The sequence below is a fragment of the Poecilia reticulata genome, unplaced genomic scaffold (genome assembly GCF_000633615.1).
Source record: "Poecilia reticulata strain Guanapo unplaced genomic scaffold, Guppy_female_1.0+MT scaffold_264, whole genome shotgun sequence".
Lineage (NCBI taxonomy): Eukaryota > Metazoa > Chordata > Actinopteri > Cyprinodontiformes > Poeciliidae > Poecilia > Poecilia reticulata.
In genome coordinates this window covers 208,687-219,645 of record NW_007615046.1, presented here as the reverse complement: position 1 = coordinate 219,645, position 10,959 = coordinate 208,687, and the positions used below count along the sequence as shown (strand labels likewise).

General features: G+C 43.9%; 1 protein-coding gene and 1 long non-coding RNA gene across 2 annotated transcripts in view; both read left to right on the top strand.

The window, feature by feature from the left end:
- The window catches only part of LOC103460616 (collagen alpha-3(VI) chain), a gene marked incomplete at its 5' end in the record, with an annotated part of 18,827 nt that extends 8,552 nt beyond the window's left edge, over nucleotides 1–10,275 (top strand). The window contains 22 exons of the mRNA XM_008402859.2: nucleotides 109–174; nucleotides 256–309; nucleotides 390–425; nucleotides 506–568; nucleotides 729–791; nucleotides 871–933; nucleotides 1,165–1,227; nucleotides 1,878–1,928; nucleotides 2,455–2,490; nucleotides 2,564–2,626; nucleotides 2,726–2,788; nucleotides 4,564–4,596; nucleotides 4,703–4,739; nucleotides 4,817–4,828; nucleotides 4,910–5,403; nucleotides 5,478–5,580; nucleotides 6,288–6,989; nucleotides 7,073–7,163; nucleotides 7,242–7,294; nucleotides 8,179–8,439; nucleotides 9,520–9,579; nucleotides 9,986–10,275. Of these exons, the coding sequence (XP_008401081.1) occupies nucleotides 109–174; nucleotides 256–309; nucleotides 390–425; nucleotides 506–568; nucleotides 729–791; nucleotides 871–933; nucleotides 1,165–1,227; nucleotides 1,878–1,928; nucleotides 2,455–2,490; nucleotides 2,564–2,626; nucleotides 2,726–2,788; nucleotides 4,564–4,596; nucleotides 4,703–4,739; nucleotides 4,817–4,828; nucleotides 4,910–5,403; nucleotides 5,478–5,580; nucleotides 6,288–6,989; nucleotides 7,073–7,163; nucleotides 7,242–7,294; nucleotides 8,179–8,439; nucleotides 9,520–9,579; nucleotides 9,986–10,200 (2,682 nt within the window). The remainder of the gene's footprint in view (nucleotides 1–108; nucleotides 175–255; nucleotides 310–389; nucleotides 426–505; nucleotides 569–728; nucleotides 792–870; nucleotides 934–1,164; nucleotides 1,228–1,877; nucleotides 1,929–2,454; nucleotides 2,491–2,563; nucleotides 2,627–2,725; nucleotides 2,789–4,563; nucleotides 4,597–4,702; nucleotides 4,740–4,816; nucleotides 4,829–4,909; nucleotides 5,404–5,477; nucleotides 5,581–6,287; nucleotides 6,990–7,072; nucleotides 7,164–7,241; nucleotides 7,295–8,178; nucleotides 8,440–9,519; nucleotides 9,580–9,985) is intronic.
- Nucleotides 3,272–4,012, top strand: LOC103460615 (uncharacterized). Its single transcript, XR_532957.1, has 2 exons — nucleotides 3,272–3,769; nucleotides 3,808–4,012. It is a non-coding gene; the product is annotated as an uncharacterized LOC103460615 (long non-coding RNA).
- Nucleotides 10,276–10,959: the final 684 nt, after the last annotated feature.

Below are 10,959 nucleotides of genomic sequence, written 5' to 3'. Positions count from 1 at the left end.
AATAAAGAGTAATCAAATTCCACTGACATTTTTTATAAACATGGCCTTTACTTAGTTTTCTTAACATTAAGTGGACGTAAAACTGAGGTAATTGTSTCTGTTCATTAGGGGACGAGGGGGCGAGATGACAACAGTCCAGGACCTAAAGGAGAACGCGGCGACATCGGACCGCCGGTACAGCCCGATCTTTTTCTGCTCTTTTGGTTTMATTTTGATGTAATTGTGGTGACAGGGATATCTGTTCCCGAATGACAGGGAGTTCCTGGTGAAGACGGGTTGAAAGGAACCCCTGGCGATCGTGGTAGACGGGTAAATAACTCATTAAATCACTTACAAAGTTTTSAGGCTCCCTGTGAGCCCAGCGTTGAGCTTATCCTTTGCTGTTTAAGGGACTTGATGGCAGAAGAGGCCAGCCAGGACGACCTGTAAGTTCCTCTCTGGAAAATTGCATCCCAGTATCTGAGTAACTGTCACAGTAACGCGCCACTGTGCTGCTCATCTAAAGGGAAACCGCGGGCTTCCTGGAGACAGAGGCCAGGCCGGACAGCCTGGTATCGCAGGCTCAAGAGTGAGTTTAGTAGCTTTACTTCCATCAGAGATGATGRATACKTGTTTTCATTGGATCCCAGCCATTAAAAACAAAGCYCTGTGTGACTGGAGCTGACTTCTTTAGTCATTAGCTGATAAGATGAATGAACGGTGTAAAGACGCGTCCTGTCCTTTCCCAGGGTGCAGCTGGACCAGTCGGTACACGAGGACCCAAAGGGGAGGACGGCAACCCAGGACCCAGAGTAAGGGTCCACCAGCTCTTCTGTGTCGAGGGTTGTGTTGGACACCTAACCCAAAATGTCCCAACGTTTCACCGTTTAGGGTCCTGGAGGTAATCCTGGTCCAAACGGAGAAAACGGAAGAAGAGGACCTCTAGGGCGCAAGGTATGGAGCGAATGTGACGAGTCTCAAGTTTCATCTCGAGGCTGATTGGACAACAGGCTGCTTCACGTGACTGGACACACGGAGACACTGAGCTCCTGCCACATGAGCCTGATTAAATCTGTGGAACCGAACAGCCCACAGAAACTCCCCTCGTGATTCATTACTTTGGCATTTTCTCAAAAATACTCCTGTCCTCATTCCCTGTGTCTGGTTCTCATGTTTTCTTTGTAGGGAGAACCAGGAGAACCGGGACCCAAGGGTGGGATTGGACCGGTTGGGCCCCACGGAGAGCCTGTGAGGATAAAAGCTTCCCAACCTCTCTGTCTCCACTTCTTTCACTGAAACATGTTCATTATGAGCACATTTGAATTATTTTCTCTTTTCACGTTTTCAGTAATTCAGAATATTTTATTACATGACCTCCTGAAACTTGCAGCCGTGAAACTGGCAGTCATTCATGTTTCCAGCTCCGGGTCATGGAGCTTCTTTAGAAACGTGGCGTTAGCGTTAGCCGCTACATGTTTAGCATTCAGATGCTATTTTAGGCTAGCACAGCTTTGCTGGTAGAAAAAATATTTTTCATTCAATGCAAGTTAATATTTTCAAACAACTTCATCTTGAAATGTTTACGTAAATGTTACTAGGAGTTGATGAAGGAATTTAACTCTTTAAAGATCAGAACGTAACTCATTTTAAAAACACTGTAGAGACGGTTTGGAAAGCATCCAGTAGACAGGCTGACAATTTTAAGGATACAAATATTTTCAATTACATTTTTTGTCATTTTAAATTATGTAATTTATTTTTCATATAAACATCTGGTAAATATGAGGTATATTAATTTACATGAAGCTGAAGATGCTTGAAAATGAGCGAAACGCCCCAGAAACCAGGAAGCCACATCATTTCAAGGTCTCAGCYTTTTGTTCCCATTTCCTGTTCAGGGTCAAGACGGCAGAGACGGAATCGGTTCGAAGGGAGAGAAAGGAAGGAAGGCAAGTGGTTCTGGTTCAGCTCGACGTTTTGATGAATGGATTCATGTGTTTGGCTAAACGCTGCTTCATGAAGACATGAATTTAACCCTTTCATGCATGATTTATGGTCCTTGGTCTCAGGATTTATTTWAAAAAAAATTTCTTAAGGCATTAGAATAGTAAAAAAAATAAATAAAATTTTAGGTGATCAATTGTAATTTTCTCTAAAAACAAAGTTGTTATTTGAAAAGTAGATCAGTAGTGCTGTTCTTCAGGGGTTACCTGACGTCACCATCTTTGTTTTACCTGTCRAAGGAGGGGCCGGCTCAGTCGGCCATATTGGATTTAACAAAAATAATTTCTTGCATTTGCAGCTGATGTAGTTGAAAGTCTTTTATGATGCATWAGTTTCCACTTCAGTGGTCTGTGTGCAKTTATAACATAAAAATCCACAAGAAGCTCAAGAAAATGGCTTTCAGATGGCTGTCCACTGTAGTGACCACTATATATGAAAGGGTTAATTATTTCATACCGTCTGTCTTTACAGGGCGATGAAGGATTCCCAGGATTCCCTGGACTCAAGGTCAGGCGAGGTCACGTTTCCAGGTCACACTGTGGATCGTCTGCAGCTTGTTTGATGAGTTTGATGGTTTCAGGGTGCAGCCGGAGACCCTGGACCCCGCGGAGGACCCGGACCCAGAGGGAACCGTGGACAAAGAGTACGTTCACATTCGTCCCCTGCTTTGCACTGATAATGTTTGCAGCAGTGGAATGAAATCACCCAGCATGCATCCTGACTTCATGCCGACTCTTTCCAGGGCGTCTCCGGGGACGTTGGGTCACCTGGACAGAAGGGAGAAATTGGATATCCTGGACCCTATGTGAGCATTTTAAACCCCTAAACTTCCCAAAAATCAAATCACGACATTTGGACATCGCAGCTCCAAGACTTAAATCATTTAGCGGGTTATTTGTTTAGCTTTCTGACCATCATGCTAATCCAGGTGAGTGTTTGTAGCTGTGCTGCTTTACCTGCTATCTGATCCTCCATGTCTTTTTTACTGCAGTGAGCCTCGATGTAGCCAAACTCCGTCAAGTATGTCATTGTTTTTATGCCGTATTAGMTTCGTTGTGTTGATGCATTTTGACCTGCTTCAATTTTAAACGTCCCCATTCACTCAGTGCGTCATAGTTATAGTTCCACATGCTCAGGATTTGTTGCTGCGCGTTTGCAGAGTGAAGGAAAGAGGAGACCAGCTGCACAGGCAGGCTGAGAMATGAGATGCAGGTGATCAGCAACAAGAGCCAATGATCGCCGATCACCGATCATAGACTTTTTCACGGAAATTGGCTGATTATGATCGGTGACCGATCGATCGGCACACCTCTAGATTAAATATTGGTAAATCTTCCATAACACCAGTGTTACTATGGAATATGAATATCAGTCCAGTGTTTCACATTTAAGCTTCCCTAACAGGAACTTTTCTGTAGTTTAGAAACTAACCTGTAACAATAACAGCTCACTTTCTACGTCAACCTGAAGAAAATTTACACAAAGATCTGAAATTATATCCAATTTAATAATAGGCTCACAAATACGCTTAAAATAAATGTCTATTCTCCAGCTTTTAGTTCATCTTCAGAGAGTTTAACAGATGAACTCTGACCTCGCCCCAAACCTGCCGAGCTTTGGGTTTGACAATACGGGGAACGTCACCTGGATTGGGGGGTCGAGATGGTGGGGGGCAGGAGAGCAACGAAGGTAAGATGGGAAAGACGACCGAAAGAAACCCTGATGTAGGCGTGGGAGAGACAATCGGTAGCATTAATACGTAGACGCCGCATGGAGCGGCTCAAAGGTCATGGAGCGGGTCAAAGGTCATGGAGCGGGTCAAAGGTCATGGAGCGGGTCAAAGGTCGTGAGTTATTAATTTGAACACGTTCTTTAATAAAGTTATGAAGGTTTTAACCCAATCAGAGGACCTGCTGCTCTCAGCCAATCAGAGGACTTGTTGCTCTAGTAAAGCAGGATCAGTTCAGAAACGATATGAAATGAGAAAAAGCTATTTATTAACTGATTAAGTCTGTTTTAGATTGTTGTTGGGAAACTAATCAGTCACGGCTGATCAGTGAACCCAGTGATGTTTTACAGCAGACAGCAGCTCCTCTCTAGCAGGTACTGCAAACCCGATTAATCCTTTAGGGGTAGCGGGATCCTGCCGTCCCCCTTTACTAAACATGAATTAGCGAAGCTTCGAGGCAGGAACATTTTCCTCGAGGAGTTTTAATAATCGAGATACTTGGAAAAAACATTTTCCAAACTAACAAGAAAAATAGACTTAAGATATATTAATGCTGCTTTTTGTCAAAATGTTGTGGAAATTCAATGTGATTATGAAAAAAAACTAAAAAACTGCTAAAAACCTAAATTTGTTGTCTATAATTAAAACATTGATGATTTTTAGCATTTTAGCTAAAGTTCAAAGCCTTTGCTAAAGGAGCTGCTGCGCTAATAAGGGAACATGAATGTAGATGAAACCATGAATGTAGATGAAACCATGAATGTAGATGAAACCATGAATGTAGATGAAAACATGAATGTAGCTGATCCGGTGGTGAGGTTGGGATTTAATGGGTTGTTTTTGCTCCACAGGGGGCCAAAGGTCCAACAGGACCAGGTGTTGTGGTACGTCTCCATTTCATCAAATTAATGATACAGAGCTCAGAAATCAAACTTTTCTCTGCATATTTGGTTCACTTTTCGTTTTCTAATAATTTACTGTTTGTTTCAGCAATGTGACCTGGTCAAGAAGATCAGAGATAACTGTCGTAAGTCTTCATGSCGTTTTTTACCGTTGGATGTGTTTTTGTTCGTCAGTTTCTGACTCTTTTCTCTTCTTTCCTAGCTTGTTGCTATGGTGAGTATAGAAAATGTTGATTGGCAGGAAATGCTTCAGGAGGCCGAGTTTSTCCAGAGAACCGGGTGTCTCTGGTTTCAGGTAAGCAGGAATGCCCGCTGTACCCCACCGAGCTGGCCTTCGCGCTGGACGCCTCGCAGGCCGTGGACCGCCAGGTCTTCAGCACCATGCGGGAAACGGTCGAACTCCTGGTCAGGAACATCACCATCGCCGAGAGCAACTGTCCGAGAGGAGCTCGCGTCGCTCTCAGCTTGTACCACAACGAGATGATCACCGAGTTCCGGTTCGCTGACTCCACGAAGAAGCGGACGCTGTTGGATCGCATCGAGCAGCTGCAGAAGCCGCGGTCCAGTAAGGAGGCCAGTCTGGACACGGCCATGAGCTTTGTGGCCCAGAACACCTTCAAGAGAGTCCGCAGCGGCTTCCTGATGAGGAAGGTCGCCGTCTTCTTCGTTGGTCATCGTGTCAGGCAGACCCAGAGAATCACCAACGCCGCGCTTCGCCTTCACGATGCCGGGATCGCCACGCTGCTGCTGGTGAACAGCGAGAGCAGGGAGCTGAGCCGGGCAGTTCAGGTACGACCCAACCAGCGAGAAGGTGGACAGGTTCTGAGAAAGCAGCTCGTCTCACTCGTTCYGCTTCACWCCAGGTCAACAACACGGCGCTGGCCCAGGTCATCGTCCTTCCCTCCCCGGGAAGCTCCCAGTACAAGTCGGTCTTCCAGAAGATCTTGAGTTGCCACGTCTGCTACGGTGAGACGCTTCCGGTTCATAAGGAGTTAAACTGGGGGGAAAAAACGTTTTACACAAATTAAAACATTTGATTATTYACATGCAGATGACATGAYGTGAAAATGAAGGAGATTAGCTTTTAATTTCATTCTTTCRTTTCTTCGTGGCCATTTTGGAACAAAATGTCAAAGTGACAGAAAATCGTTCAAAGTCGTCGTCTCTTCATTTTTAAATACATTTTGTGAAAAGAAAAAGCTAAATGACGAAATAACGAACAGCGAGGTCGAGGTAAAGCTGGAGGTAGTAAAGTTCGCTAGCGCCGGTTTGATCCAGTCAGAAACAAACCAACGGATCCAGTGGCCTCAAACGGGTTTCTCTGTCTAATGCGCCATTAGCTGTTGGCCATGTTGGATTCTCTGAGGCATCTTGAGTCAAATCGTCTGTGTTGCTCCAGTCGCACTGTAAAACCAAACCTGTTACACCTGCAACGTTTCATCGTGTGACTGATCAGGCCTTGAAGTTTGAACGGTGCCATGCGAACCAGTGTTGCTAATTAATGYTTCCCACTCACCACCTCCATCCGTCGTATTCGGATTCGTCTGGTTTGATTCCCTCTGGTCTCATCAGAGCAGATCTCTGATCAGTCTGCAGACTGAAACAACAGAGTTGAGTTCAGTTCGATGCAACTAGATCATCAGTAACAGTAATAAAACTTTGGTCTTTTCTAGATTCCTGTTCTCCAGACCAGCTTTGTGACTACCTGCCTCCGTCGGCCGGCCGCGATCGSCGATCTCTGACGTCTGATGTGGACATCGACATGGCCTTCATCATAGACAGCTCCGAGTCGACCTTCCCGTCCTTCTTCATCGAGATTAAACGATACATCGCTCACATCGTAGAGGCTCTTCACGTGTCTTCGGATCCCACCGCCTCCGTCCATCACGCCAGAGTGTCTGTCGTCCAGCAGGCTCCCTACGAGTTCATCCACAACCGGACCGGCCAGCCCATCCGCGTGGACCTGGGCCTGACCGACCACGCCTCGGCGCGGGCCGTCGTCCGGTTCCTGCTGGACAAGACGGAGCAGCTGGAGGGCGGCCGCGCCCTGCCGGCGGCCATCGAGGCCACCGTGGRTCAGGTGTTTGAGAAGGCGCCGCTGCAGCGCGACAGGAAGGTGATCGTGCTGTTTGTGACCGGCAGCGTGGAGGAGGACGAGGAGCAGCTGCTCCGCATCGCCAACGACGTCAAATGCAGAGGCTACTTCCTGGTCATCTTCGGCGTGGGCGAGTCGCTGGGGCCCCGGGACGCTCACGTCCTGTCACGCATGGCGAGCGAACCCTCCGATGTCTTCTTCAAGCGCCTCGACCTCATTTCCCACTTTTACGACAAACACATCCAGACGTTTGGCCAGCTGTTTGCTAAGTATATCAGCTGTGAGTCCAACTGATTTTCCTCTGCAGCCTGATTCGCAATCCTCCTCCAGCCTGGAATTCATGACATCTTCTCTGCTTCACAGTTGAAAACCGACCTGAACAATCTAAAACCTGTCAGTGGACGCAGAGCGACCAGCCGCTGAAGAGCCCGCTGCCACCGCCACACCACCAGGAGTGAGCCAGAAAACCTCCGAATCATCGTYTCCCACCGTTGGCCTTCAGTCGCGGTTCTCACCAATGTTTATTCCCTAGGAAACACCAGAAGCATGACGGCCACCAAGCAGTTCATGAGAGAAAGCTCAACCGTAAGATGCACAAACTTCATATTTACTGATGTTTAATTATTCAAGATGGCCGCCATGGTTGTCATGGAAAATTAGTTTTTACCCTGAAATGACCAATTAGATGAACGTCCAATCAAATTAAACGTATTTTTGAACCGTAGATATACATTTTCTAGACTTTGTGTTCACTTTTTCTGGTGAAMATTTTTCAAAATGGCTGACATGGTTGTAACGGAGGATTTATGTTTGCACTAAAATTGGCAGTAGCTACCGCCAGTTAGTGAAGCTAACCAAAAAGCTAATCAAAACGTTAGCTTCACTAAACACTGATTTACTAAATATTAGCTCTGCTAATGCTAAGCCGCTTAACATATAAAAACATGAGCAGAAGCTAATGCTAACACAAGAAATTATCAGAAGCAAATGCTAAACCACGAAATACAAAGGAATTAGCAACACATGAAAAATTTGTCAAAGCTAATGCTAACATGAAGACGTCAGTTTCTCATGTYCTTCCAGGTCTGAGACTCGCTAACAGTCTTCAGTTTCTGATTCTGCCACGTTTTCTTATTTTAAAGTTGTATGAATCTGTTGACCAAAGTGAAAAACTCCTGATGGTCTTAAAGTTCATCCGGGTTTTKAAAATTGGTAGCATTTTATGACAACAATTGGYTTAAAAGACGGCCATCATGAAATTCAAGTAACTGATGGAAATATGAAAACATCKGACCTGAGGGGTTAGCATGTTAGCATGCTAATTTTTCAGCTTGTTTCCACACTTTGGATTTTACAGTGAAATGCTGCACTAGTAGTAGTTGTATCAGCATTAAACCCTTTTATCCTGACATAAAAAGCAAAGCTGATAGATTTCCTTTATTCTGACGTTTTCTGTTTCCACCCTCCAGACGGCGACGAGCTGCACGTCTCCAACGTCACCGCCAGCAGCTTCACGTTGCGGTGGAGCAACCCCGAACCCAAACCGCTGGTCTACTTTGAGGTGGTGGTGACCCGACTGCAGGACCACGCCCTGGTGGTGAAGACCAACGTTTCGGGCTCAGAGATCGCGGTGTTCAACGTGGAAAGCTCTCAGACGTACCACGCTGTGGTCACGGCGTACACAGCAGAGGGGCAGGCCGTCTCCACCCGCAAGGGCATCGTCACAACCAGTAAGTTCAACAAACGCACCGATTTTGATTAGTTAGCTACAGAGATTTAATGCATTAAAATCTTCATTTTGCATTTTATTTTTGTATAACTTTTGTATTAAATCTGATGCATAAGCGAAACAAACGGCGTGGAAGATGAAGCTGCTTCTCTTCTTCCCTGGGGGATCATCTTGTTTCAAAGAAACAATCTAACATTTTAATAACCTAAATAACAGATTAAAAACATTTATTCTGTAACTCGGTAGCAAAAAGAGATTATGGGTTGACGGTCCAGTCGACCCGGTTCTACTGGACCCAGAACATCTGCTCCACCTCCAGCTGCTCTGAGTCAAACCAACCTGTTCCCCTCCTGGCCTGTGGGGGCGCTGCACCAAGAACCACTGAAGGAAACGACACAAAAACCTCTGAAGACGCTGAGAGCAACTTCCTGTTTCACCAGATGGAAACAAGATGGAGGATTTTAGCGGTTGGAGGATTTCTCTTTAGACCAGGAGCCATTTCTGCTGCTAGCGCTAGGCTAGCACGTTAGCTTTGATTACTCAGAATGCCCTGCGCTGTGGTCCACTTCCTGCTTTTGGAGCGGTCTCTGGTCCGCTTGGCGTTCACATTCAAACTGAACCCAGACTGAGGTCAGAGGTCAATTAGCGTTCACACCTCACCAACCAGACCGGACTTTGACTAGACAGACGGACTGGAGTCAGATTATGATTTCTGATAACTTTAGTGAATGATATTTCTCTTTTCTAAACTTGTTGAATCATCAAACTAAAACTTTATCATCTTCAAAAGCTGCTTCATACATAAGGAATCGTTTTTAAAAGAGCCTTTCCTGAAGTTTCACATTAATTACCTGTAGTTTCATATTAATTACCTGTAGTTTCATATTAATTACCCGTAGTTTCATATTAATTACCTGTAGTTTCATATTAATGACCTGTAGTTTCATAATAATTACCTGTAGTTTCATATTAATTACCCGTAGTTTCATAATAATTACCCGTAGTTTCATATTAATTACCTGTAGTTTCATAAAGTTTGCTCCGTTATTGCAGCGTCATCGTTGCCTCTTTCTCCTCACAGAAGCAGCCAGCCTCGGCAGCAGCACTGTAAAAACTACACCGCTGGACAAACCAGAGCCTGGTAAGGAGAAACGACAGGAAAACCATCCAGTGTGGATTTAGTCAGCAGCTGCTCAGGTTCACCACCTGGACCACAAAAGCCTCTAARTTATTAAATAAACTAACATTTTAGCAGATKTAGTCATAACTAACTTTTCAGTTCACTTGTAAAAACTCCAAATTAATCCACTTTCATTCTCTTGACTTCATTTTGGAAAACGTAGCGGCTCTGGGGATCGCAGGTTCTTGTTTTTGTAGGAAAACCTCTGACTGTCTAAAAACTGCTTGCATAGTAATGTAACCTGTTGATTTTAACACACATTATCTTCCATGTTTTAAATGTAATCCTGACGCTAACCCTTCTCTCCCTGTCTGTCCTTCTGCACATGTGTTTCTGTTTCCCGTCATCTTTATGTGGCATGTTGTAGCTAATGACCCGGCAGACTCCTGCTCACTTGACTTTGACCCGGGAATGCCGTGCAAAGACTTTGAGGCTAAGTGGTTCTTTGACAGACAGAATGGGTTCTGTGCAGAGTTCTGGTTTGGAGGTTGTGGAGGAAATGAGAATAGGTTCGACTCAGAAGAACTTTGCTTGAAAAACTGCATGAGGTCAGGTAAGTTACGGCCGGAGGACAGCGTTTAAAGCAAAGTGGGATAATCAGTTTACTCTCTGGAAAATATGACGGTTTAGGTTTAACTTAAATAATTKGWCMAATATTTRAAWATTAATTCTTGTCCAAAGTTTTGTAAGTTTTTCCAGAAGCTATTACTCATGTTTTTAATGGTCAAATCAAATAATGTAATGCTAATCTCAAAATTAGCCTTGCAAGCTAATGTTAGCATTATGAAACATTAGCATAGCTAGCATAGGGTTAATATCAGCATGTTGACATCTTTTTTTAGATTTTTAAATATGCAAACAATTTTTTTTTTAAATTAAAGAAAATATTTTGTGTTGTTTGTAAGCGAATTTAAGATTATTAATTTTTGGATCRATTAAAAAGTAACTTTCTKATCTTTAAAYTTGAGTTTGCAGCTAGCTAACATTTAGTTATAAATCTTTTTTTATGAAGAGATAGTCTGAAAGGAAAAATGTAATAAATAAATATTGCTATAATAGCTAACAGCACTTTAGCTTTCAGATCTCATCTTCCATTAATATTAAAAAATATTTTATGGAGTTTAAGGAAATAACTGAAAATCTTTTTTTAATCTAGAAATGACAGCAAATTAAAATATCTTGAACTGCTAAATTAGCCTTTGGAAGCTAAAGTGCTAACAGCAGAGGCTATTAGTTAGATATCAGTATAGGATTATGGATCTATGGATTTTTTAACATTTTATTTAGGCAATCTGAAAACAAAAATGTTAAAAGTATGAATAGCATGAAATCAAACCGACA